Source organism: Vidua macroura, chromosome 9, assembly GCF_024509145.1.
Source record: "Vidua macroura isolate BioBank_ID:100142 chromosome 9, ASM2450914v1, whole genome shotgun sequence".
In the NCBI taxonomy this organism is placed as follows: domain Eukaryota; kingdom Metazoa; phylum Chordata; class Aves; order Passeriformes; family Viduidae; genus Vidua; species Vidua macroura.
This window is the reverse complement of record NC_071579.1, coordinates 1,147,050-1,171,894: the sequence shown is the minus strand read 5'-3', so window position 1 is coordinate 1,171,894 and position 24,845 is coordinate 1,147,050. Positions and strand designations below refer to the sequence as shown.

The 24,845-nt window shown below is 44.0% G+C and overlaps 1 protein-coding gene across 2 annotated transcripts in view; it reads right to left on the bottom strand.

Moving 5' to 3' along the window:
- The window catches only part of NOTCH2 (notch receptor 2), an 82,926-nt gene that overhangs the window by 49,945 nt on the left and 8,136 nt on the right, over positions 1–24,845 (bottom strand). For both annotated transcript variants that reach the window (XM_053984758.1, XM_053984759.1), the window contains exons 2-5: positions 23,428–23,509; positions 13,611–13,870; positions 12,543–12,878; positions 6,630–6,752 (exon numbers count right to left, since the gene is read on the bottom strand). In XM_053984758.1, the coding sequence (XP_053840733.1) occupies positions 6,630–6,752; positions 12,543–12,878; positions 13,611–13,870; positions 23,428–23,509 (801 nt within the window). The remainder of the gene's footprint in view (positions 1–6,629; positions 6,753–12,542; positions 12,879–13,610; positions 13,871–23,427; positions 23,510–24,845) is intronic.

Genomic DNA, 24,845 nt, shown 5'->3' with positions numbered 1-24,845 from the left:
CTCCTTCCCCAGGATCTCACAGCATCTTTCTTCCAGAGCAGCCATTCCCAAACCTCAGGTGCTGGGGTTTCGGTTTTGCTTTTATTAGATCTCAAATAGATGTCAAATACCATCAAAGAAATCATAAAATTTAATAGCTTAATACATAATTTGAACACTTGAAGACGAATCTATAATTGTAATGAGCAGAGCAAGCATCTGTGTTTATTTTAGGCTAATATGGTAGAGAAAAGAGTTTAATTTCATAACCACACTGGGAAGCATGCAGTGGAACTAATGGGCTTTTACAAGGGATTTTACAAGCCCCAAATACAAAACTCTGGGCTTTAAGAGACTTATGCACGGCCTGATCCATTAAATACTGCCCTAAATCACTCCCCACAGACTACTGGGTAGAGACAGCAGTCCTGACCAAGCTCTTCAGAGGCAGTAATACAAGTGATCAGAACAAAATTCATTAAAAATTCATTAAAAGTGATGCACTAATGACAGACTGATTTAATATGGCGGTGGCAGGTGAAATGACTGGGGACAGCAGCAGGACAGAGAAGTAACCCACAGGAAATACATATCACCAAACTACTCTCTGCTCTGTCCTTCTCTTTACCTCCTCTGGAAAATCCAGTGAATCAGGGAAATACCAAACAAGTGAAAAGATCTGCAAGGCAAAAAAAATTCAACAGCTGGAGCCAAAACTTACAATGAAAGCTTCATATTCTCAAGCTATCTCAGCAACCCATCTTCAGTAATTACCCAAAGACAAATCACCTCATTTCAAGTACAAGGGAAGGGACAGAAACTGCCAGAAACAAGTCAGCTGGAGATGTAACAACTGTTACCTATTAGCCTGGTCTCACAGCAGACATCCACCAACCCAGCCTCACCAGAGGGGTCTGGCCCATCCTGTTTTAGTGCCAAGCACATAAAAGAGGTACTGAAAACCCAAGGACATCTCCATAAGAGATCATTTGGCACATCTGACTGCTCAGAGTATTTCCCGAGCTGGAAAGCCACCAAAGGCATAAAGGAAGAGGCGGCAGCGTTGGATGCTGCCATTCTGTCATCACATCAGCTCAGCTGTTAACACCTCAGGTGTTTTATTACTGCTGCCTCCCACCCAAGGCCTGGTAATGAAAAGCAGCACCAAGCAAACAGGAGGTTGTGGTAGGTGTCCCAGAATCCATACCGGATAAAGGACTAAGGGTGTAACCTTTAACGCCTCTGGAATCCATCCCCTCTGCACGACACCAAGATCAAGGGCCACAAGAGAAACCAACAACATACAGGATAAAGTCTGTTTGTGTCCAGAACTTCGAATCACTTGTACACTCAAACTTGGAGCTGCCAGCTCTGGAGGCTGCCACGTGCTCCCTGCTCCCTTTGTATCTGCCAGTTCAAACATGACGGAAGAAAACAAATCATGATCCCTCTTGGCCTCTGTCAGAGCTGTCTCTTGGAGATAGCACTGCAGTGATACCAGCCAACTGGTCAAGCTTGGCATAGACAGATCCCAGCCAGTACCAAAGAGGCCACTCTGCTTTTTAATAAAGCCTGGAAAAGCACCAGGAAGCTGATCACTGCTGCGCTGCTGGGGAAGATGACTGCAGTTCTCATGGGAGCATGACCCAGCCTCCCTGAGCTCACACAAAGGTCTTGGGACATCACCAGGAGGGAAAAGAGAACAGCCCTGACAGGGCTCTCTGTCACATAACCATCAACACTCTCCGTAAAATAGCAAGGATGTATGTTTAATGATTTAGGAGACTGGCATGTTCAATATTTATCATCCATGTCACCTATTGTCAGAGTTAATTCCTCTACATTTTGACCCTCTAAGTACTCCAAGAAGGCAGCATTTTTTGGAACACTCAACTAACATGACTTGTCACTGTGTACTGTGGTGACACAAGACCTGAGGAAAGTGATATTTGGTAAAGAAAGTTTTAAGAAACAAAATACCGGAGCATATGATCTTACATTAAAATGTTACATATTAGCCTTTTGATGTTTATCCTCCTTCTCAGAAAAGGAAAGTCACGTCTGCCCAGAGTTTAAGACTGGGACTTTCAAAGAAAACCAAGGCAGGGAGCAAATATTACTCTAATTAAATAGGCATCAAACCCTTAACGCCCACTTTGAAAATTCCTGCCTAAAGCTCTGCAGAAAAAGTAACCCTTGTGCTAGTGTTTAAGAGCATATGACCAGGCTAACAGCTATTTTAATTAAAAAGCACAGCCCTGCTGCCTGAAGAGCTTTTCTGCTCAAGACAAACATTTGCTGCTTAAGCTAGCTCCCAGTGCTGGAGTTCTTTGGTGGAGTCAGCTGTTAGCACACTGTGCTTCCCTTAGAGACAAAGGTCGCCTAGATTTTAAAATATACAGTTCACTGGAGCCCTCTTTTCAGGGGAAAACAAAGCCTAAACAAATATAACTGCCATGGGAGTCTTGCCTTCCCAGCCAGAGGGGTAGAAACAATGAAAGGGAGCAAGCAGGCCAAGCCTGCAAGTGAAGTATGATAATGTAGATCTTCCAGAACCTGCTTGAGAGTGGCACGGGGTCCCCCAAACCCAGAGACTCACCCCACAGCTTCTGATGCAGCAAACTGTGCAAAAGACTTAACTCCATGGAGGGCACAAATCTTTATCTGTGCTGTGCACTGCTCCTGAAACATGATTTGGGCCAAAAACAAATTCATGGTGAGCCTCTAAAACACTGCAGACTTTCCAGGGGAGCAGGAGTCTTTCTTAGACATACAAGAAAAGCGTAAGCATTTACAGCATTTAGTATTGGTAATCACATAGGCACCCAAGACATCTTTCTAGACCCAAAGCTGCACAGGTTAGGTCAACAGAATCAACAGGTACAGTTTAAACCAAGCTATGTTTCTTTAGATTAATTGTAGCTTGAATGACTGAGTAGCCTTTAAATTCTCAGATGGTTTCCTCATGTGTGTGGAAGGACACCCTAATCTTCCATACGACTTTCAGCCCCGGACTGCCATCACTTCCCTCTGCATCCAGTCATTTTGAGACTGCTCTGCGACTTTTAATTTCTGATCCCAGGAAAAAAAAAAAAAAAAAGGCAAGAAAGGGGGAAAAAAAAAAGGCAAACTGGACAGGTTTTTTTACTAGATTAGTGAGTTAAAGTGGCACAGTCCAACAAATCCCAGAGCCAGCTCAAGGGAAGGGGAAGAGTGTCTGTGAGCAGGGAGAGAAGGTGGTGACTTCCCTCCTCAGACCACAGTGAGGCTGAAGAACAGCAGCATAAAACAGCAGCATAAAGTCCTCACATGGCACTTCATCCTGATATTAGCCAGGATTTTTGGCTAACTTTGACTCAAACCACACTTACACCAAATTCTCTGTCCTGTCATGCACAGAGGAATAGACTTCACACTCTCACAAAAGCACCCAGGACTGTTTCCAAGGAAAGGTGGAGCTTCATTACACATCTTTGAAAAGACCCAACAAACACTGGTTCTAACAAAGGCAGTATCCTGGGACAAGATAAAGTCATCTTCAAACAAACCAACAATCAGTTAACATTCAGCAACAGGAAAGATCTGGGGCAGTTTCACCCCAACACACCCGAGACTGCCTTGCCAGTTACAAATTTATGAGATTGATAATCACTGTAAACATATGAAATACGAGAACTCTGAAGGTGACAAAAACACTGGTGACAGCAGGAATTTCACATCATTGTTTTTGAAAGGCAAGATTTTATCTTTCCGGAAAAAACAGCAAAATGAGAATGAGAAGGCAGGCACTTCAACAGAAAAGGAGCAGTGAGCTCTGTTTGAGGAGCAGGAAAAAAGACTGAAGGCAAACAGCATCACAAAAAGTAGGAGCAAGCAGCAAAAGAAAAGAGTATTTAAAAAAAAAAAAAAAAGCATAGTTACGTAGTCCAGCCTACCCCCTGTCAGGGAATTACAAGAGGCAGATGGTTACCAAAAGGAACTAGGACAAATTCTGTCTCAGTAAAGGTTGCTCCAATATTATTTTACACAAAACTTTTCTTGATCAGATGCAGTACAACTTCTTAATTTTTCTAGCAAGGAATGGGACTCCTTTCTCTGTGCCATGAAGCACAAACCATATTAACAAACACTAGTGAGCATCACCCACAGCACAAAGATTAAATAAAGACTAAAACTGCAGACAAACTCAATCTTCCCCAAGAATAGTTGACAAGTATTTGAAATCAGAGACTGTTACAAATACAGCACATCTACACAGTCAGGTATTCTTAGAAAACTTAACATCCTTTCATTTTTGGTTGATGTTTCCTTACAGGTATGGGTATTTGGGCTTTTGGTTTTTTTTAGGCAGTACATAATGTCCTCTAATCTCATGATCTCATTGGAAGCTTTTGTTTTCCTGAAGTGTTCATTCTCACAGTTTAGCCCTGTTGAGCTATAGCATTTATCAGGACAGACTCCAAAAGAGCTGCCTGCTCAGCTCTCCCCTCTTTACTTACCTTAGAGATGATTTAGAATGTTATAAACCCCTGTGTGTAAAGGATGGACCTGCACTCATGCATTTCCTTACTGCTGAACAACTGATGTTCTATTGTTTACTCCTGTCAGCACTAACTGCAGTTTAACCTTGAAAAAAGATCATCTTTCTCTCCAAACTATTGCAGAAGTCCTCTATCCATCCTCCCTGTTTTGAGCCCTGCCTCAGTGTCACCTCTCATGTCTCTGCATTGGATGTGTAGTGGTTTAGTGCTTTCCTCACCCTCTTGGTCTCTAATTGAAGATGCAGGGAAGAGATTGGAGTCCATTCAGGAAAAAAAAAAAAAAAAAAAAAAAGCTTCTTTCACAAAAATTGCTACTGAGATGACAGAGAGGAGTCCTAGAAACTTGCACTGTGCATTCCAGACAGAACAGTCAAGTTCCATAAAGGTTCTAACCTTCATTGCTCTAACAGCCAAGCTGCTGCTTCCTAAATTGTGAGATCATTTTTATTTCCACACTGACCTAATCCTAGAAAGACAACGGCCTTGAGAAGCCATCAGCTAAATCCACTGCTGCACTGATAACTTCAGCTGCACCACAAACAAGGAAATTCTCAGAAAGCCCATTCCATTAAATTGTGCCAGAGAGCCAAGGGGACCTAATGCTGGGGGAGCTCCTCTCTCTTTCCAGGGTTTCCCTGGAAGGAAGCATCCTTCACACACGCAAGGTTTTCTGAAAGTGCCATCCACACAGGAGAAAGATGGCACAAGAAAGGCCACAACGCTGCCTCACCACTTTTCCCAATGCCACTCAGAGCCCATAAGAGGTTCAGAGAGGGAACCACCACAACTGCATTGCAAAGAGCAGCCTGGGGAGACAATCTACCACAAAGCCTAACAGAATCACAGCCTATTGCTGCTGGTAGAGTGACCAAGGTCTCTTCCAGGGGAGTTGCAGAAGTCATCCCTAGCTGACAGCAGGCATCCACCTAAATCCTGGAAGCCAAGCTAAATTTATGATGCTGGAATAATAATCCCTTGGAGATTGTATGCTCATGATCATTATACCCTCTGTGCTTGGGAGCAAGACAGGTTAATTTGCTACTGACAGGCGCCAGAAATCATAACAAGGGTTATAATTTCTGTGGGATGGAGCAAGACTATAGGGGTCACTAAGGGTTTGTTTGCTCCACACCCAAGCTCTCATGTTTTCCTTTGCGGGTTTCACTTTCTGCAGGCTTTCAGGACATGGAGAAGTAGTACAGAAGCAAGGACACTTGCTCATTGAGGGAAGGACTCATTTTCTCCTATTTGCACATGGTTTCAAAGAGCTATGCAAACTGTGGTGCACTTCACTCTTACGTGGTTTTCACTTCATTTAAGAATATATAATTCTTTTAAGTTAATGAGGATTCTTAACTGGCAGCCTCCTTCGCATTTAATGACAAACTTTTTACAACCAGAATTAATGTTCTCTGAGGAAAAAAGCATTTTAAAAACTGGTTTTAGGATGTTTTTTTTTTTTTCCCTATGATTTTCTAATAAGGGCAAAACCATACTCAGCTGAAAAAGTGCGTCAGCTAAGAAAGACTAGTATGACTCAAAAAAACTCAGCCCAAAACCGGAGGTGTTTGTTTATTTTTGAGGTATGGAGACATTTTGCAACTAAATACGACACCGTTTCCTGTAAGCTGCTTCCTTATATTGTGCATAACACTTTCTTGAAATTCACACTTTTTTCCCCTTCAGACTCATTTATGAGTCAGAGAACTCTAGATAAAAAAAAGTCAAGCAGGAAAATAACAGTATCAAAACCATAAGCTTCCCATATATACACTACTCTTCCCTCCTTTCCCCCTTACCTTTCAGATTTGCCCTGTTTCTCAGCAGCATTACTATAATCAACATGATCATTATCCCAACTTTGAAATGTATCAGCAAATGCCCACAGGTGTAACAGCAAAGCCACGTCTGGTGCTTTTGGAAAACGCTTCTCCATTTACAAAGTAAATCCACACAAGAAGCGCAACTCGTGGGGAAATTGTCCCTCGTTGTGGCGGTTCTGATGCCGACAGCTTTTCTTTGAAGGGTTGCACTGGCAGCTGGCCCTGACTGCACAGGCACAGGCATGGGGTCAGGGCCATCATGCCTGGTTGGTCCCCCCAGACGTACCTGTCCACTGGGGCGGGCAGCGGCAGTTGTAGGTGTTCACCCCGTCCACGCAAACACCCCCGTTCAGGCACTTGTGGTTCGGGCAGTCGTCCACGTTGTGGCCGCAGACGCTCCCCTCGAAACCTGGACAAAGCAGAAACAACAGCACGCTGAAAAGGGCTTCCAAGCTCTTTTGGAGAGAATTCACCCCTCACGCAGCTTCCCCTCCTTTTCTTTTCCTTGAACATTTGCTCTGTTCACCTAATCCTGGTGAATCCCCACCTAGCACCACTTTGTTGAATGCCTTTGCTGATAGCATGCGGGTCAGGTGACACGGTTAAAACACTTCCACCGTGGGTAGATGGCCAACTGTGCTTTCACAACCCCAAGGGCTTGAGGAGTTTCTCTTTAAGTGACTGAGGAGCACTGTCATTCAAAGCAAACAAAGTGAAGACCAAGACATTTCCATTACCATGAGATAACTTGTCACTGCCCACCAAGCATCAGCCAGGACAAGTTTTTCCCATGGTAAAAAAAGGGCTGGCATTCATTTCATGGATACCTCAGCACAGTCTGCCTTGGATACCTCAAAGAAAAGTCCTTCCTTTGAAAAGGAGTTTCTAAAGTCTTGATCTGGCTCTCTTCAGTGTTAGACAAGTCAGTCAATCAACAAATCAGCCACCACCCAAGTGATGCTTACATACTAAGCCCTGCCTGAAAAGCAGAAGAAATCAGATACCCTTCCCCAATGAAAATCCTAATGAACACACTGACAAAATAGTCTTGCTAGAGCTCCCTCTCCTTTTCGAAGAAGGAGAAGTGGGGACATTAGGGAAGGGAGCTGTCAGTGATGTGTCTTCCCATTGATTTCCCTTGCTGATTTATTTCATGCTTCATTAAATAAACCTGCCATTTCTGCTGGATGAGAGAGCTATTTATCAAAGCACAAGTGGAATGCATGCTAATATGGATGAAGTAAATGATTCCAGAACACACATGTTAATTTCAAACACCAGCTCTGCCTCTTCACTGCTTTGGAATGCAATATTAACATGACACAGTTCTCTCATCCAAAATCATGCTTCAACCCCTCTACTTTTGATGCCCTGTTCCAGACGCTTCCACAACATCTGTGTCAAGTCACACAGACCCTCTCAGTAACATCTGCTCCAGCACAGATCGTGCTGTGTGGCAGATGAGACTGAGACTATAAAGCTCTGAGCCAGCTTCTCCAGACTACTGCTGCTCTCCAGAGACTTGAGGTGATTCATATGCATTCCCATCTCTTGAACTTCTCCAGCTCTACAGAAGAGCTGGGAAGCTCCAAGCTGTATCAAGTGCATTAGCATCAGCAAGGAACAACAGACTCAACGTTACAAAACAAAACAAAAAAAAAAACCACCCAAAACTACAAGACCTTCAATATTACTCCATCCCTTCAAAGCCCTTCCAACCTCCACCCAAGATCCTAGAAATTCTGTGACAGTAGGGAAGCTTAAAACAAAGAGGAAATATAACATGCTTTCCCAGAGTCCTCATCATTACAGCAGCACATTCCTGGCAAAAGCTGCTGAAGAACAACCACCAGGGAAAACAATTAGCTTTAGATCCCCATGTTTAAAAGTGTATAAAGCTACCAAGCTTGAGCAAAGGCTCAGCTGTAAAACACAAGGGTGTCCTATCAGCTTGTGTTCCAGCTTGGGAGGAATCATCCCACTGATCACATATTGCACTCATGCCAGCACATGATCAGGATGGAAATAACACCCACAACGACAAAAGGTTTAAGTTCTTATCTCTTCGGTTTGTATAATATGAAGACCAGCCCTACTTTCTAGTAAACAAATTTCTGACAGCAGGCATTTACACTCTCTCACTGTACTTCACACAAATTTTAAAAGGCTCAATAATTTGCAGAATAAAGCATGGAAGTCACCCCACTACTAAAATCTCACCAAGCTGTTCTATATTTTCACATTTTGACCGGTTATACTACCAAAGAGCTGCTCTGAGATATGTGACCTTTTCTCTAGCTGGGTCCCAGGATCTAATTCTGCAGTTATATAACCTGACTCTCTTCCAGAAAGCCAGAGTTCTCTGTTTTAATGTATTTGGACACCTGGCACTGTTTCCTGCTCCCCCCTGTGCTGGGACTTACATGTTGTCCTGTGTTTTCTCCCTGCACGAGAGCAGTTTGCAATCCATATCCTGACTTTTGCTCCGTATCTCAAAGCACATCAAACTAAGGAATGAGAACCTCAAGGGGAAAAGCGTTCCCACTGCTAACAGCATGTTGTTCTTCCCCTAGTACACAGACTGACACAAGCAGATAACTTTATTCCTATGTCATCTGAAATCTCCACCCTGTTGCAGAGGATCTGATCCAATTCCCTCTAAATCTTAGTCCTCTAGCCTTATTTCAACCTATAAATCACACCTCAGACTTTCTAGGCTGGTTTCAGGGCCAGTTAGGACTGAGGACAGGAAATTATGCCTGAAAAATGTCATGTTATTTCCAGACTTAGGGCCTGCTGACAGGAAATCAGGGATGGAGAGCTAAACTTAAGCTGGACTACTCCAGGTAGCACCTGGGCTGCTCATCTGGAGCAGAGGGGCACCCACCTCAGCTGGAACCGCAGGGCTGCGGCCAGGGAGAAGCCCAGGGCTCAGGGGAAGGTGCTCATCCCCGAGGGGCAGCACGGGGAGCTCCGTGTGCATCGGGCCCCAGCGGTGGCGCGGCGTGACGCCCGGCCAGGAACCCCTGTGAGCTTGCTTCCTCTTCCCGGGAAGTGCTGCAGCTCTCACAAACAGCTCGCTCCAGCCTGACAGATCGCTTCCTGAACAAGCCCTTGGAATTCCCTAGGGTCCTTATCCTAGTTAATGGGTAATTATTTTGATGGATAACAATGAATAATCACTTTCCCAGCTAAGAACTTCCTCTATTGACTTGTTTAGCATTCCATTAAAGGTTAGTTGCCAAATGAAGCCCTTTTTTGTCAAATACTTATAACTACTAGCTCATTCTTATATTCAAAGGAGTTGCTAATGCTTCAGGTTACATCTCCTACAAGGAATTTTCTTTTCACTACTACACTGTTATGACTGACCTAACATGCTCACTTGCCTACAATCCTGTTCCTACTTAAATCAACAAAGCCCAGAGGAAAAATTATTAAGTCAAACGGATAAAAAAAATGTGGTTACCTTCCAGAGAGATGCAAAACCAGTAGTGTATATATGCAACTTCACTTGATGCTTGCCACCAAACTCTGACTTAACACACATGACTTCAAGGATTACCTAATGCAGGATTTGTTTGTGTACATCCACAAGTGACATGGGGAACCTGGGAATTTTAAATAGCAGCTGGACTGCACTGTACATAAACAGTACTCGTGTGACAGTAGAAGAAGCTGCTGTGACACACAGCTCCAGGTTCTAGGTTTTTCCCACTTTTTCAAGCTCTCATTCTCACCTATCTGTATTTACAAATAGATTAAACTCACTGAAAAGCTAAGAAGGAAACATCTACAGGAAACAAGAACCCATTTCAAGGCCAGTGCAGTAATAGCCTAATTATGCCTAAACTGCTGCTTGGGCACAGTTTCTTCAAAGTACTTTTACAGGTCATGAGATGCAAAATCCTATCAAAAACCACTCCAGCAGTTTGAGATGTAACTGCCTCCTGCCTCTGTGGCCAGAACACTCAGCGATGGCAGCATCTGAAGGCAGTCCAGAAGGGCCAGAGCAATTCCATTTATAGTCACAGCATCATCGGCATCGCTCCAATTCAGAGAGGGAGTCTAAAGTGGAATTTCTCCTCCATAATCTTGGCACTGTCTTCTAGAGGAGCAGGCCTTGTTCACATCCTCCCCAGGCATGACAGGCCACCATTTCTCTTCTCTTTCTGTTGACCTTTCCTTCCCAGACAGAACCTTTTCCAACACTTCAGAAATTCTGCTCTGCATGCTCTGCACTAAGGGGGGAAAGAAATGGCCGGGTGCCCTGCCTTTATCAGAGAGTTTAATGTAAGCATTTGGGCCTCTCCAACAGCTCCCTTTTTTGCTGTTTTTCAAATAACTGGTTTAAAAAAAAAAAAAAAAAAAAAAAATCAAGCTAGCAAAACAGCATGGCCAACTTAAACAAATACAGGAAATAGAAAAGTAAAGGCGCTCAGAGCCACATCAATTCACCCCCACAATACACACTGTGTAACAAGTTTAAAAAGACAGCTAATAATCCAAAACGTGTGAGGAGAGTAGGTGTGTAACTGTTACTATAGTAATCTCATTTCCATTTCCTGACAATATTTCAGCCAGCCCACACACTTGTCTAAGGGAAAGTCTGCTCCTACTCAGTCTCGTGCCCCTGTAAGAAAATCTCTAAAGCAAACTCATCAGCTTGACAGGATCAAGTCCTTCCAACTTCATCTTTCTCTCTTCTTCCTCCCACTACACTGCACCTGCATGAGACCTTAAAGTCCTTGAATTGGATGAACAGATCTGCCTTTAAATGAAATTCTGAATTTCTGGACAAGACTGTTAATCCAGAGATACTTGGTTTATAATTTCATTTTAAAAAGATGCAAAGCAGAAAAGCAATAAATTCCTCCAGGGCAATGGTTAGTTAAGATACTGCATTTTCAAAGACTCTTTCAGAGCGCTCTCCCTCCAAGCATAGTTAGAACAATCGCTTTCAAAAATAAGGATCCATCCTTCTACTTTTAGACTAACTTGGCAAAATTCTTCAAAGTCACATGCCTGCTCAGACAACCCAGAAAGTCGTTGTGCAGACACTAAGGTTGGCAATGTATGTTTAAGGTCATTTGAGCCAACACCTCAAGACAAGGGTCTCCAAAAAGGGAACAGTTTTCACGAGTTCTAAATGCCCTTTCCACACAGACCTGTGACTTTAGATTATCTTCGTGAGAACACAGCCACTCTATTCCATCCCAAACAGTATAGGGTAGCTGCATCTTTCACATAAATAACAGTAGAGACATGCTTAAGGGAAGAGAGTTTACTTTTCTAGATTACCACACACTGAGTCTGTGTGTGCCAAACTGCAATACACTCAAGTAGGAAGTCTAGGCAAAAGCATTTCCAAACAGTCAGTTTCCCATGGAGTTGAATTACTCCGTAAAAAAAAAAAAAAAAAAATCAGCCTAAAAATACCCTGAATATGCAAAGACAACTAGTAGGGCCCTGTGGTCAAGGCTGAGAAGTGGATAGGGAAGAGGACAGCATGAGACCAGCATCCCAACCAGGTGGCACATGGCCACTTGTAGAGGTGACACAAAACCAGTGCAGCCCCTGATCCTGAGCTAGCATATCACCCCTACTGTGCATGAACTCAGGGCAGCAAACAGCAGCAGAAAACAAGCAATCAAAATTTATCTGGAGACAAAAAGGGTGTGGTGAGTTGGAACTGATGTTCTGTTAGAATTGGAAGAACTGGAGAAAGAAAAAAATAAGAGCACAGAACTTAGTGTGTCTTAGGGCTACAGACAGAGAAGGAAAAAGACACATGCAATCTTCAAACACTGAAGTTAACTGAGACCTTTACTGACACAAAACAATGTACTTGTAGATGCTTATGTTCATGGAATTTCACATTCCAAATGGGTGTTATGAGATGCCACCCTAATCTCCTTGAATCTACCTCGTAGACTTTACCTATTTGATTCTCTGACTCCAATGAACTGGGCTCCAAAGAAATTTGTAATTTCTAACCGTCTTCCCCTTCCTTCCTTTTGTGTCCTGAAATCCTGGCACTCAGAAACGAACATCCTACAGAGCTCCCCACCTTGCTGAGATTTCTCCCTTGCACCTGACATTGCACACACGTCCCACAGAAACCCTGAGAGAAGCTCTTTGGAGGAGCAGGCAGGGGTGTAGAAACAAGGCTGCGGCGCCGAGCTCCTTGGAGCCTTACCGGGCAGGCAGTTGCACTCGAAGGTGAAGTCACTGGTTTGGTGGCAGGTGCCCCCGTTCATGCAGGGGGACGGGGAGCAGGGCACGTAGACTCTCTCGCAGCGGTGGCCCGTGTAGCCCAGCTTGCACTGGCACCGGTAGGAGCCGGGCAGGTTGACACAGGTGCCACCGTGCTGGCACAGGCCCGGCGTGGCACATTCGTTCACGTCTGTCTCACACCTCTGGCCAGTGTAGCCCGCCAGGCAGGTGCAGGAGAACTTATTTCCAGACACAGTGCATGTACTTCCATTGGCACAAGGTTGAGATGTGCAGGCATCAATCCACTGGCATTCCTTTCCTTTAAGAAATCAAGGCAGATTGACAAAGAAGTTATTTCTGTAGAAAACAGTATGCCTTTTATGCTGCCTCAAAATTTTTACTGAATTAGATCTTTACATTACTACAGGAAAACTGATGTCTGCATTTTACCGTATTATACCTGAAATGGAAATGAATTTGTGGTTACAGTACAAAGCCGTTGACCAGGTTGCAGCAAGATACAGAATGTTATGATTTTTAAAATTACCTGAAGTCATACTACACACACTGACAGCCACTCTTCTTCAACCTCCCCTTCAAGAGTGAAAGGAATAAATAAGGAATAAATTTCCATGCTTCCCCTCCAGCATCAAAATATTGTTTTCCCATAGAAAGATTTTGCTGGCCAAATTAGCTGCCTTTTTTTTTTTTTTTTTTTTTTTTTTTTTTTTTTTTTTTTTTTCTTTCTTTCCCCTAGAAACTAGACTCTGAATTCAAAGTGTAATAGCCACTCCAGAGTAGATTCTGCATTCAGTTTTCCCATGTGGACAACCCCACAAGATCCAAATATTTTTCTGCTTACGTGTAAAGGGTAGGGAGTCTGATTCCCTATTCCCCTTTGCTTTTTTTGGTCATGAAGTCATTTAGACTTCCTCTCATTTCCTGCGCTGGAGCTAGAAAGTTTGAGAGCATATTACAACTGCCCCAGAACATTCCAGGGCGAAGCTGTTCCCAAAGGAGGGGGTCTGGAGGCACAGATGCAGAAGCCCACCTGTGAAACCTGGAAGACAGACGCACTCGTACGTGTCCTGGCCGTGGGGGTGACAAGTGCCTCCGTTCAGGCAGGGCTGGGACACGTAGCAGAGGTGAGATTCTGAGTACTGACATTCCTCCCCCGTGAATCCTGGGGCACACTTGCAGGTTGGTTTTCCTATCAGGGATGCAGCTTCACAGGTTCCCCCATTCTTACAGGTATTGCTCTCACAGGGGTTTCGGTACTGACAGTAGTCTCCAAGAAAGCCTTCTCGACACCTGCAAGAGAGGAGAAATGAAGTGCAGCGGTCCCACCTGAAGCCCTGCTGTTCTGGGAAGATTCCAGGAATTAAGTCCCATGACCACCAAAAGTCTTGAAGTTTGCCATAATTGATGGTGACACTAACAAACCTAAAGGCTGACGTCACACGTGTAACAGGGACTTCCTGTGGGACTGTCTCAAATGAGAGCACTGAAAACTAAAGTGCAAATGGTGAAATCGCTCATTGCAAAATAAATACCACATTCAATCAGGGCTGTATCAAATGCAGAACCTCATTTTTGCACTTCCCTTCAAAACTTCAGTAAAAGCCTACGTGTTAAAGAACTGCTGAGTAACAATTCCTTACACCTACTCCCAATTCTAACAAGCACCCTTTTCTGGAAGAAAATCAAGCACTTCAATAAGGCATTAACACCAGGTATTATCCATCTTCCAAGAATATTTCTAAACATCGTGCAAATGCAGTGTCTGGGGACCTGGAGATCTGCAGCAACCCTTTCTCCACAAGGCTCCCGTGAGACAGGAATACACTGTTATCCTCATGCTGATAAGTGCATCTGGGACTGGGACTGGCTGCAGCCTGCACTCAAATAGCAACACAAGCGCTGCAGTCAGGTCTCCCACGCCCCTGGCGAGCACCCTAACGACAAGGTCATTGTTCCTCTGTCTCCCACAGAAAAATGAGTACACACACACTATCTACAGCCAGGGCAGTATTTTATACAAAGATCTCCGACTGCAGAATAATTGCAGTTACTTCTCTCTAACCTAAACTTATGTCAATACAGTCTGACTACGCTTGTCAGCTGTAATCCATCTTTTAACTGGCCTTTGTACTACAGATTTACCATTTAACTTCCAGGGACAGAGGATCCAGGCTAGCAAGCCTGCAAAGCCCACCTCCGTGCCCCCCCCGCCCAGGTCCATTTGCTTCTATCAGGTAGCAGAAAGCTGCAAGGGTACGTACTGGATAAAAGTAACACCTAACACACAGGACTGTCCCCTTGCAGCTCTTTCTGGAGTGCACAGCTGCCTGCTCTAACCTGTGAGTAACCCAAGAGACAGCCCAAGAGAACACGTATTTCACTGTAAAAAAAAAAAAAAAAACAGAGATGAACATTAGATATGCTTCAGATCAGGAAAGGGGCAATTATTAAATCAGTGAGTTACTCATATCTGAAGGGAGGAGATTCCAACAGCTAGAAATGCACAGTCTCTGGTCCTCAAGCAGGAATGTAACAGTAAAAAGACTGCTTTTTTCCTTATGCACTTAAAAGTGTATGGTAGATTGGAGGAAGAAAAAAGCACAACCACATCAACAGCAACAACCACCACCATTAAAAAAAAAAAAACAAAAACAAAAAAACCCGAAAACATCACAACAAAACCCCACAACTTGCAAAACCAAAGAATGGACATGAAGTTGTAGTAAACAGAATCCTACAAGAATCCGCCTTTGTTCCTATGCGATTCAACACATCTATTGATTATTAACAATGGGAAACATCAATGCTGGTCAAATATGTAGATAGGAGAGAAGACAAGTTCTTGATAGAGAGTAGCAACATTCTTAACAAGGCAGTCAGCACCCAAAATGCACTTTAGCACTGCAAAGTCATACATCTAGAAACAAAACATAGGGCATCCCCCCCAAAACAGGAAACTGAGCTGGGAACAACATACTTGCTCTGGGGATTCCTAACAGCCACATAAATGTGAGTTCCTAGCATGACAATTTGGCCAGGGATAATTTACATGTACAAATGGCAAATATCAAGAAGGACTAAATGAGATTATGCTACACCTGATAAATGTTTGGTACAACCACTACATCAGTTCTGGTTTTTGCTCTTTCAGAGGGAAGAGCTCAAATGAATTCAAAGAAGCCAAGTCATGATTAATAGAAAACTCTGGCCACAATGAAAAGCTCAGGTGGCTCAGTCTATTTAGCAAAGGGAAAAGGGAACAAACAGTTAATAAAAATCTCCAAGTGTCCACTATGAAACATGGATTTAACAGTAATTCCCAATCTACAAGATCTGGGATAACAGAACTGAGCATTTAAAACTTTAACCCAGATGAACTGAAATTAGAAACAGGGTAGTATCTTTATTTTCAGACACAGACTTGTACACAGTCTCTCAGCAGCGGAGAGAAACAACTGGAACAACGCATTTAAGGTTGTAGTGGAATTTCTCCATCACTCATGCTTGTTTAAAAGAACACCAGGATTGGCTGTTTCAGGGAGGGTATGCACGCTAGTTCAAACAGAGCTGTTCAGAGAGGTTATTATCCAAGTTATGCAAGGGGTCATTACTAGATGACCACAACTGTTTTTTCTCATGTTAAAATTTATTAACTAGCTTCAGTCATCTGTCTAAAGCAGGAAAGTCAGACGTGCATAATTGTAATTTACCATTGCCCACACCCAAGTTAGGCTCCTTTCACCATACCTTAATACTTTCAACTTCATACCCAAGAGCAGACATGAAAGGAGAGATTTTGCAGGGCAAGGCAGGATTAATAAAGTCACAGAAAGCAAATCCTGAGACAATAGCAATGCAGAATATCCTCTGCCTCCCGTGCCATCCTCAGTGTGACATCCCAAGGCCGTGTGTCAGCGTGAGCCACAGCCACATCACACAAGAGGCAGTCCTGGGCTATTCTGGGCCTAAACCACGCGGGCTAGAGGCTTCCTTCAACATCCAGAATCTCTCCTTGCTTCGGGTTGGAAAGCAGTCCAAACGCCAGCGGGCTGCAGCACGGCTTTTAGGAGCTGGATCGCACCGAGAGCTGGCAGCCAGCAGAGACAGCCGTGCCAGGAGCTGGAGCAGGGCTCCACTCCCACGGCACCGGAGCCTGCTCACAGAGCTCTGCCTCTGCTCCCAGGCCGGCTGGGCAACCGCAGCTAAGTCACGTCTCTGGACATCAGCGCGCAGCCCGCGGTTGTGTCAAGACAAGCTGAACTTCAGCCCCACGGTCTAAAGTGCTTTTTCATTGAACGGCTGTAAAGCAAACCAGAAAGTCTAGAGGAACACCTCATGTTTTGTCCACAAGGAAACAAACCCCCAAATAGGTCTCCTCTCCAGTCCCTAACGCTCAGGGACACTGGAAGGTGCATTTGGCTGCTGCCTCTAGACGAGAGGGAGAATGGAGCCTAAACACTGATTAAGAGTATTGCTGGTGTGAATTAAAAGGAAAGTTGAGATATGTGCTCCGAGACAACCATCACCCACAAACAAACAGCCCGGCATTTTGTACACAAATGTTCTGGTACAAAGTTGAAGAGCACTCCAAGACTGGGCTTGTTCTGGTATCTTCTGAGGGTAATCACAAAAACATGGGGGAGCGCTCCCGACAGGGAAGAGCAAAGCTCTTTTAACTTGAGCTCTTTTTATTTGGAAAGAGGAACACGCCTGCCTGCCTGTGGAAAGATGGTAGGTCAGGTAGCCACGGCCCTTGTACCCACCATTTTGTTCTCCTCCTGGAGAAGTGCTTGGTCACAGAGTGATGCAATTTTGCCCTCCAGCAATTCAGTGCAATCCTTTTTGAATGTTAAAGGACAAAAAACCTACAGACCAGATTTTCAACCACGTCTCCTGTCAAAAACATTTCTAGGCACAAATACTAGTAATTTAGTTCTAAATGTTGGTGTAGACAAAACTGCAAATATTTGCTCCCGATTCACGTTGAGCACCACATCGTTTCTCTAAGAACAGAGGCAAACACTGAAAACATGCAATCTAAGTCCAGACTTTTTTAAAGGATATGATTAAACTCAACAGCAGCTCTAGCTTCCCACCACCCCTGCTCTGCTCTCATCCCAACCTACTCTTTCAAGTTCTCTTTAGGAGAGGAAAAAAAACCCACTCGTCTACGGAGCAGCTTAAAATTGTAGCAGCTTGTGTCAGCTCCAAATGACATGATCAGAACAGGAAACCAAATCTTTTCCAAATAAAAGCCACTGTTTCTCCTCAGTTTTCCATTTAGCACTCAGAAAAAGAAACAGGAAGATGAAGTTTGTTCTGGCACTTTCTGGAAGCACATGAGGTCTCTTAGCCTACTTCAACAGGAATTTAATCTTTTAAGAACAAATTTCACATACAACTTAATTCAAATCATGATTTCTGAAAGCTAGAGTTTGAAATGGGAAAATGTCCTGTGGGCTGCATCAGCTATGCAGCTGCTTCTAATTAAAGCTTCTCCTTTACTCTCTCTGGGCTACTTTCCAGCACAAATACTTTAGAGCTCAGCCTCTTTTTTTTTTTTTTTTTTTCCCCTCCTCCTTTTCAGCTCCAGCCTGCATTTGCCTTAGCTCAGGCTCTCATGGGGCTAAACAAGAGACGTAGAAACAAAACGAAGGTATTCATCCAAATTTGAAGTATCCACAAATCCAGAGAGCTTCATTCATTCTAACAACCCCATGCTGCAAATCAAAGTAGAAGACTCACAAAAGCTGTACTTTTGGTTCTTCTGCCACACAACTACACCAAAGTTACCTTCCAAAACTTAGTTCTCTCCTGCTTTCAATAGACTTCTGGAAAATATGTCTGGTCTGTTGGAAAAACTTCCTCATCTGCTGTACTATGTCTGCCTGGGCACATTCATAAGACAGTCTCTTCAAATGCACCTTATAGACAATTTTAACCAGGCTTCCAGATGTTTGATTTTCATGGGAGTTTTCTGCTCAGGCCCATGATATCATCTGGAGATGCACAGAAGAAAGCAGATGGTTTTCATTTAGAAAGCGGAGGGAAGCATTTCCTCACAGTCCTGCCTCTCCCCCCTCCAACCCAGCGCTCCCTCCACTTTGATTGGAAGATGCTTCATCGAAGAGGGTAAAAAATTCCCTCTGATGACTAAGGCGAGAAGGGTCCCAGCTATTCTGTTACAGATTTTAACCAGACTTCCCTCTGGCTCCCGGGTTCTGACTCCCACACCTACACCTCCTCTCAGGAGGGAGAACAGGATTCTCTGGTTAGCTCTACAAACGCTCCTTCCCGTGTCTCAAGGCGCCCATTTATGCGTCATACTTTGAACGCGAGCGCTGGGATGGGACGGCCTCCCTGCCCTGCCTTTAAAGCAGCACACAGCTATTGTTCCCAGCCCACAGAAAGTGCCTCTGCAGAGAGCCACTCCACAGTGCCCCACGCAGCAACAGCAGCCACAGTCTGAGCAGACACGCTTTAGCTCAGATTTTCTTGCCCATCAGAGCTCTGAAGAGCTTTTTGTGCGCACGGGTAACTCACAATAGAAAATTATGACTGAAAATCACTACTCTGTTCCCAGAATCTAGGCTAGCAGTGTGTGTGTACTCTCCCCTTTTTCCTCTGCCCTGGTCTCAAGGGTCTCCTTTAACTTCTGGAAGGAGACAGAAGGAAACAGAAAAGGGCAGACCATTCTCAGAAAGGGACAACTTCTCAACTTCTGCATTTAGCCTCTTCTGGAAAACTCTCAGACCTCATCCTGCTACAAGGTCTCCTATGGGTATTCCTCATTCACTAGCCTAGGAGTGATTAGTCTCTCGAGACAGATCCTAAGCAGATATCAGCTGCAGTCCCAGAAGCAGTTCTGTGGTCTTGGATCTTGCCTTCAGCCCCAGAAGTCCTCTTGAATCCAAGTTAAAATTCATTTATGAAGGTCCATCTTGAAGGAAAGGTAGGTCAAAAATCTTGCAAGGGAGTTGAAGCTACTGGCAGCTACAATTAAGATAGAAGCCCATAGCGGCCATGCCATTGCTGCTTTGAGCTTAGCTTTTTCTGGAGGTCCTCCTGTTGCCTGTCTACACGTGAGACACAAACTGTATCATGCCATGGAAAAGGTGCACAAACTTCAGCACACAGCGAGAGAAACACTGCTCACTGAAGAGACAAAGGCACACGAAGCCGTACAGACCCTGGCAGCTTGGGGCAGGAAAGGATGTGCTGCAGGAGACTGTCCTTTTGGCACTCCAGTGTCCCCATTTGACTAAGCATAGCTTGAAGGTTTTTGACACCATCAGGAGTAACAGGAGACCTCCGTGTTAAAGCAGCACTTGGTTTCACAGAGGTACAGCTATCCCTTGGATACACAAATTGCAACAATCCTAAGGTCAAAAATTCAGTCCTCAAAGCCTGCCAAGCACAAGTAGCAAGGCCCAGTTTCCTCCCTAAACCTTGCAGCACCCCTATGTCAACTCCCTTCCCACTTCTGCTTCTCTCCCTGGCACAGTCTTGCTTCTGCTCCCTGCCACTGGGGTGGGAAGCTGTGAGAGGCCACAGCTGGTGGAACATGGGGAACTCAGTTAAGAGACTCTCTGCTCAAGGGTCCTGCCCCATCCCAAGCGCTGCCCCAGCCTGCATCCACCTGCAGCGGAGCAGATCCTCGTGCTCAGAAAACAGCAGGCAGCGATGCCAAAATCTCTGCTCTGCTTGTCCTTGAAACAGCTCCCTGTGCCCACACCTTCCTCCCCAGCCTGCTGCAACTGCAGAAACGCTGCAAGTTCACAGCACTGTCCCATGGACTCTTCCCACTACTGCTTCCCAGTCACCCAGCAGCAGGGAGAGAAGAAATTGCTTTGCTGGGATGGTCACAATCAGCATTAAGCAACGAGGAACTGTTACCCTGCTTCTCCTTGGATATGAGAGGATACAAGAAGGTTCCTTCATGTTTGACACTGCAGTGTGCAAAAAGCTACCTAGAGATGCTTTGAGGGGGAAAAAAAAAACCCCACCCATCACAGTGCAAAGCAAAGCCAAAGTCCAAAATGAGCCTGCCTTTTGTCAAAGCAGGACCAAGAAAGCTTGGAAGGACGGGTCCCCTTCAGTGCTGCTGCAGATACAGACATATTCTCTGAAATAAAGCCTGCATCCTCACTATGAGAGTCGCTGAATGAGTGTAGAAAAGAGCTCTCACACACACACACAAAAAAAAAAAAAATCTGTCTTTGGAAGATGCAAACACAGGAACGTGTAGTTGTCTAAATATAAAATCAAGGTCAGAGGAGGTCATAACTTTATCGAGCAGTGCCACAGAACGACAGCCATGGGCCAGCAGCGTCACCAGGGGAACAGAGCTACTTAAAGGGCACTCGCAGGAGCAATCTGATAAAGCTCCAACCCCAGCTTCCTCACAGGGGTGACAATCACTGTTCCCATAACAGATGCCAGATACACCACCATGGGCGTTTCTTAGCAGAAAACTCTTTCAATGCAGTAGATGCTACGGGATCTTCAAAGGCAGCTGCTTCAGCAATATGCTGCCATCCACTGCTGGGCCAAATATCTAGACTAGGTGTTTTGCTATCAGTGCTTACTCATATCTTATCACATTTGGTTATTGCTGATGCAGGTTCTCCCTCGGCAGTTCACCTAGGAGACGGCAAGGCTGACGGGACAGCCCGACCACACACTACAACAAACAACTCGGCCAAGAGGAGATACAGAAAGAGGAAGAGAGCCAGTTATAATAACTTATTGCCCAGCAAAGGAAGTGCTGCAGATAACTTTAAGAAAGTGGAAGGGGTGGAGATGCTGCTAATCATTGAGAGATCCTGCAGACTTAGAAGCCAAGGCACTTGCTTTAGTAATAAATTCAGTTTCCTGAGCAGAACATTTCTACTATCACAACCATCAAAATTTCAGAAAGTCATTTAGGTCACTAAACCGGAGAGAAAGTTCCCCTATTCAGAGTTCCTCATAGTGCAGGAAAGAAAAAAAAAAAAAAAAGAAAAAAGTTAAAACCAAAACAGGATGCTTAGAATCAGCTTGCTAAAGGTAGACACTCCACAATTGAGGTGGGTTTTGCTATTTTGTTCCTTCCTTTCTGCAAAAAAAAGTGTTCCTGAGCCAGAACTAAAAGACACTTACTAATCTCTGTATACAGGTCTTTGTTAATCTTTCCAGTTAATACGGCACCTGCAAAGGAGCTGAGCTGTTTCTTGAAGGGGAGCTCTGTTTAAAACCTTGCAAGAACGCTTTGCACAACAAGGAGGAAGGCAACGTTATTATTGTAAATGTGTGCTAAAAAAATGTAACACTGGTCAAAGCTGCCATTGTAATGAGGGAAATGCGTCAAGATCTGAACTGCACTACAAATAGTGCAGAAGCTAATCAGATGAACCAACGGAGGCCGTAAAAAACAATTGTTAAGACATGGTTAAGAGGAACATGCAAGTTGGAGAGAATGTCCTGAGGAAGGTAAAAGCAGAACCAACATCAATACCAGTGTTGTTTCTTACCTTTATTGCGACCTACATACTTTGTCTCCAGATTAACAATGCTTAAGAGCACATCAGAAAGACCTACAGAAGACACCTATTTCTTGTTTCAGTCTTAAAATACAAGTGAAAAGCAGGAAACGTTCCTGCTCTCTTTTCAAAAGGGCAGCTCCTTTAAGCTGACATCAATATAAAAGCATGGAAAAGAAAAGACTAGGAACCAGCAAGTTAGAAATTTTAAGAGAGACTTACAGGGAACAACAAGTTATGTATTTGCTTTTCTGTGGCCTTTCTGTACCTCAGGATTGATTTGAACCTGAAGAGAACCTCCAATTAGATTATGATTTCCCCTTTGTGTGCCACAGGTGCAATTTCAGTACATTGAGCTCTACGTACCACATTAATAGAGAAGTAAAGGTTGTGGTTAGGGAAGATGGAAGTGTAAAGAAGTGTGAGGAGCATAGCTCTGTGTTAGCCAAGCCAAATCAACAGGAGAAAATTCACTAATATTTAAAGAATGCTGGCACTAAGATAATGTCTTAGCATGCTAGAAAATGACACAACTTGAACTGATGAAGTAAACAACCTCTAGAAAATAATCTGATTATTGCAGACGTAATAAATTAGCCCAGCCAAACAAAGAGGATTCATCTTTTGGCCAAAAAAAAAAAAAAAAAAAAAAATCGAAGTACTGCAGTTTGAAAGGTGAACTGCATTTAAATAGATGTGATGTTCTCCAGATAACACACACCCTGCCAAAGCTCCTGCTGATGAGCTTCCCATGCAGCAACAAAGTGAAGATGGGTGTCAGCACTTACCAAAATCAGTTTACAAGATGCAAGCAAATGTGGATGTTTGGTTGGGGGGGTCGTTAGTGTGTTTTAGCAACTCACGTGTATTACTTGCTCTCAAGCAGTAGAAGGGAATTGGCACACTTCAGAGTGCAAAACAGTTCTGAAAAACCTCAAAAATATTTAAATTGAGGCTGGAGTTGTATAAAGTAAGGTGAGCTATTAAGATGGAGAGCAAGTTTCAACTTAGCTTGTGGGTCTGGAAACAAGGTACAGAGTTTACCTCTATGATGGGTTTGGCCTCAGTTCCCAACTTGGAGCAAAGAAATCCAACTGACGAGATCCAAACCCAAATACTGAACAAGAATCCCAGATTTATTACGTTACAAAAAGCTAGCACACAAGAACTAATGTGTTATAAAGAAACACCAAATGTGCTGAAAATGTTATGCTGAAAGAACCCTGTAAGAAAATCTCAAAAAAAAAAATCACAATTCCTTACCGGCGAAGGTCCTGAAGGAAAGAAAATAGGTGATTAAATTGATTAGAAATGAAACCAACTTACTTGCAATATCCTGTACCATTCTGATATGGAACGCACTTTCCCTCATTAACACACGGCTTGGAGTCGTCCATACACTGCAGAGCTGAAAGAAAAGAAAAGAAAACAACTATCAAACCCATCGCTACAATACATGTCAGGTCAAAGCTTCATTAGCATATTCAGGGGAAGGAAAATTTTATAGCACTGGAACAAAAACAAAGACACTATCACATAGCTTAATTTCATCTCTGGCAGCATCAAAAGAGCCAGACTGAAGGAGGAATCAAATACAGATTTGTTCATCAGGCAACCAAATCTTTTCAGAATTTCTTGAAGGTGGGTTTTCAAAGCAAAGTGTGCAGTAATTTCAGCAAGCTCCAAAGACATTCGTGTCAGCACCTGCATACTTTGGGTTAAGTGTCCTCAGTTACTGCTTTCTGATCAAAATTCTGGACTGAAATTCTCTTAAATACAAAGCAGCTACTCCAAAGCCTTCTTCCAGAATATTTTGTCTCAAATCCTTTCCTTCTTTTTTACTGTCTCTAGGGGTAGCTGGCACTGAAACAGGGGCATCTGTCCCTCATGAGCTGACCTGCTGATTGCCACCAGCAATCCAGAATTTGCTGCAACATGTACTGTTGTGGCTCTCTGATTTCAGACAGGATCGTGTTTGCAAGCAAGTGGAAAACACCAGAGCAGTTGACAACTTTCAGCAAAGAATGTAGTATTTCTAAGGAGATCCTCTGTAACTCACACTTGACGTTTTTGCTACTGTTTTTAAAAAGGCATTAAGTATGACACAGCTCAGGGCCAGCCAGTTTTTATCCAAGCCTACAGGAAACTCTAGTGAGGTCTGTCCTGATGGAACTTCCAGCTCTGGCAAGTGCTTTTCCCTTCACAGGAACCTGAAGCAGCACTCCAAAGTGATCAGAAGGATGGAGACTCTGCAGAAGCAGAGGGCACTTTGGAACCACAAAAATGGAGCCATTCCACTTAGACCACAGCCTGCCATTTGAATTGCACCAAACTACCAGATAAAGCTCTCAGAACCAGATCAGCTAGGTCCTGTCCTGGACTTATCCACAGACCAAAAAGTCACAAGCTCTTCCCAGCCTCTAGTTCTGTCTCTCTCCCAAACCCACACCCTTCCATGCCTTTACAGACCCCTTTTCCACAACCTTATTGCACTTGGGAAAGTGTTTAACCAACCTTAAAGGCACCTAAAGGCATCAATAATATCCAACCACCTAAACTGCCCACTTGTCAGCCAACTTTTGGAGGGTTGACTGCCCCCCCCCCCCCCCCCCCCACTTTTTTTTTTAAGGATGGCTTTCCTTTCCTTAAGTGGTTCTAAATTTCCAATACAAACTCAGCAAGGGGCATCAGGGAAAAACTGGTGCAAAGCACCACTGAGGTTGATATGCTGGTGACTAAGGAAT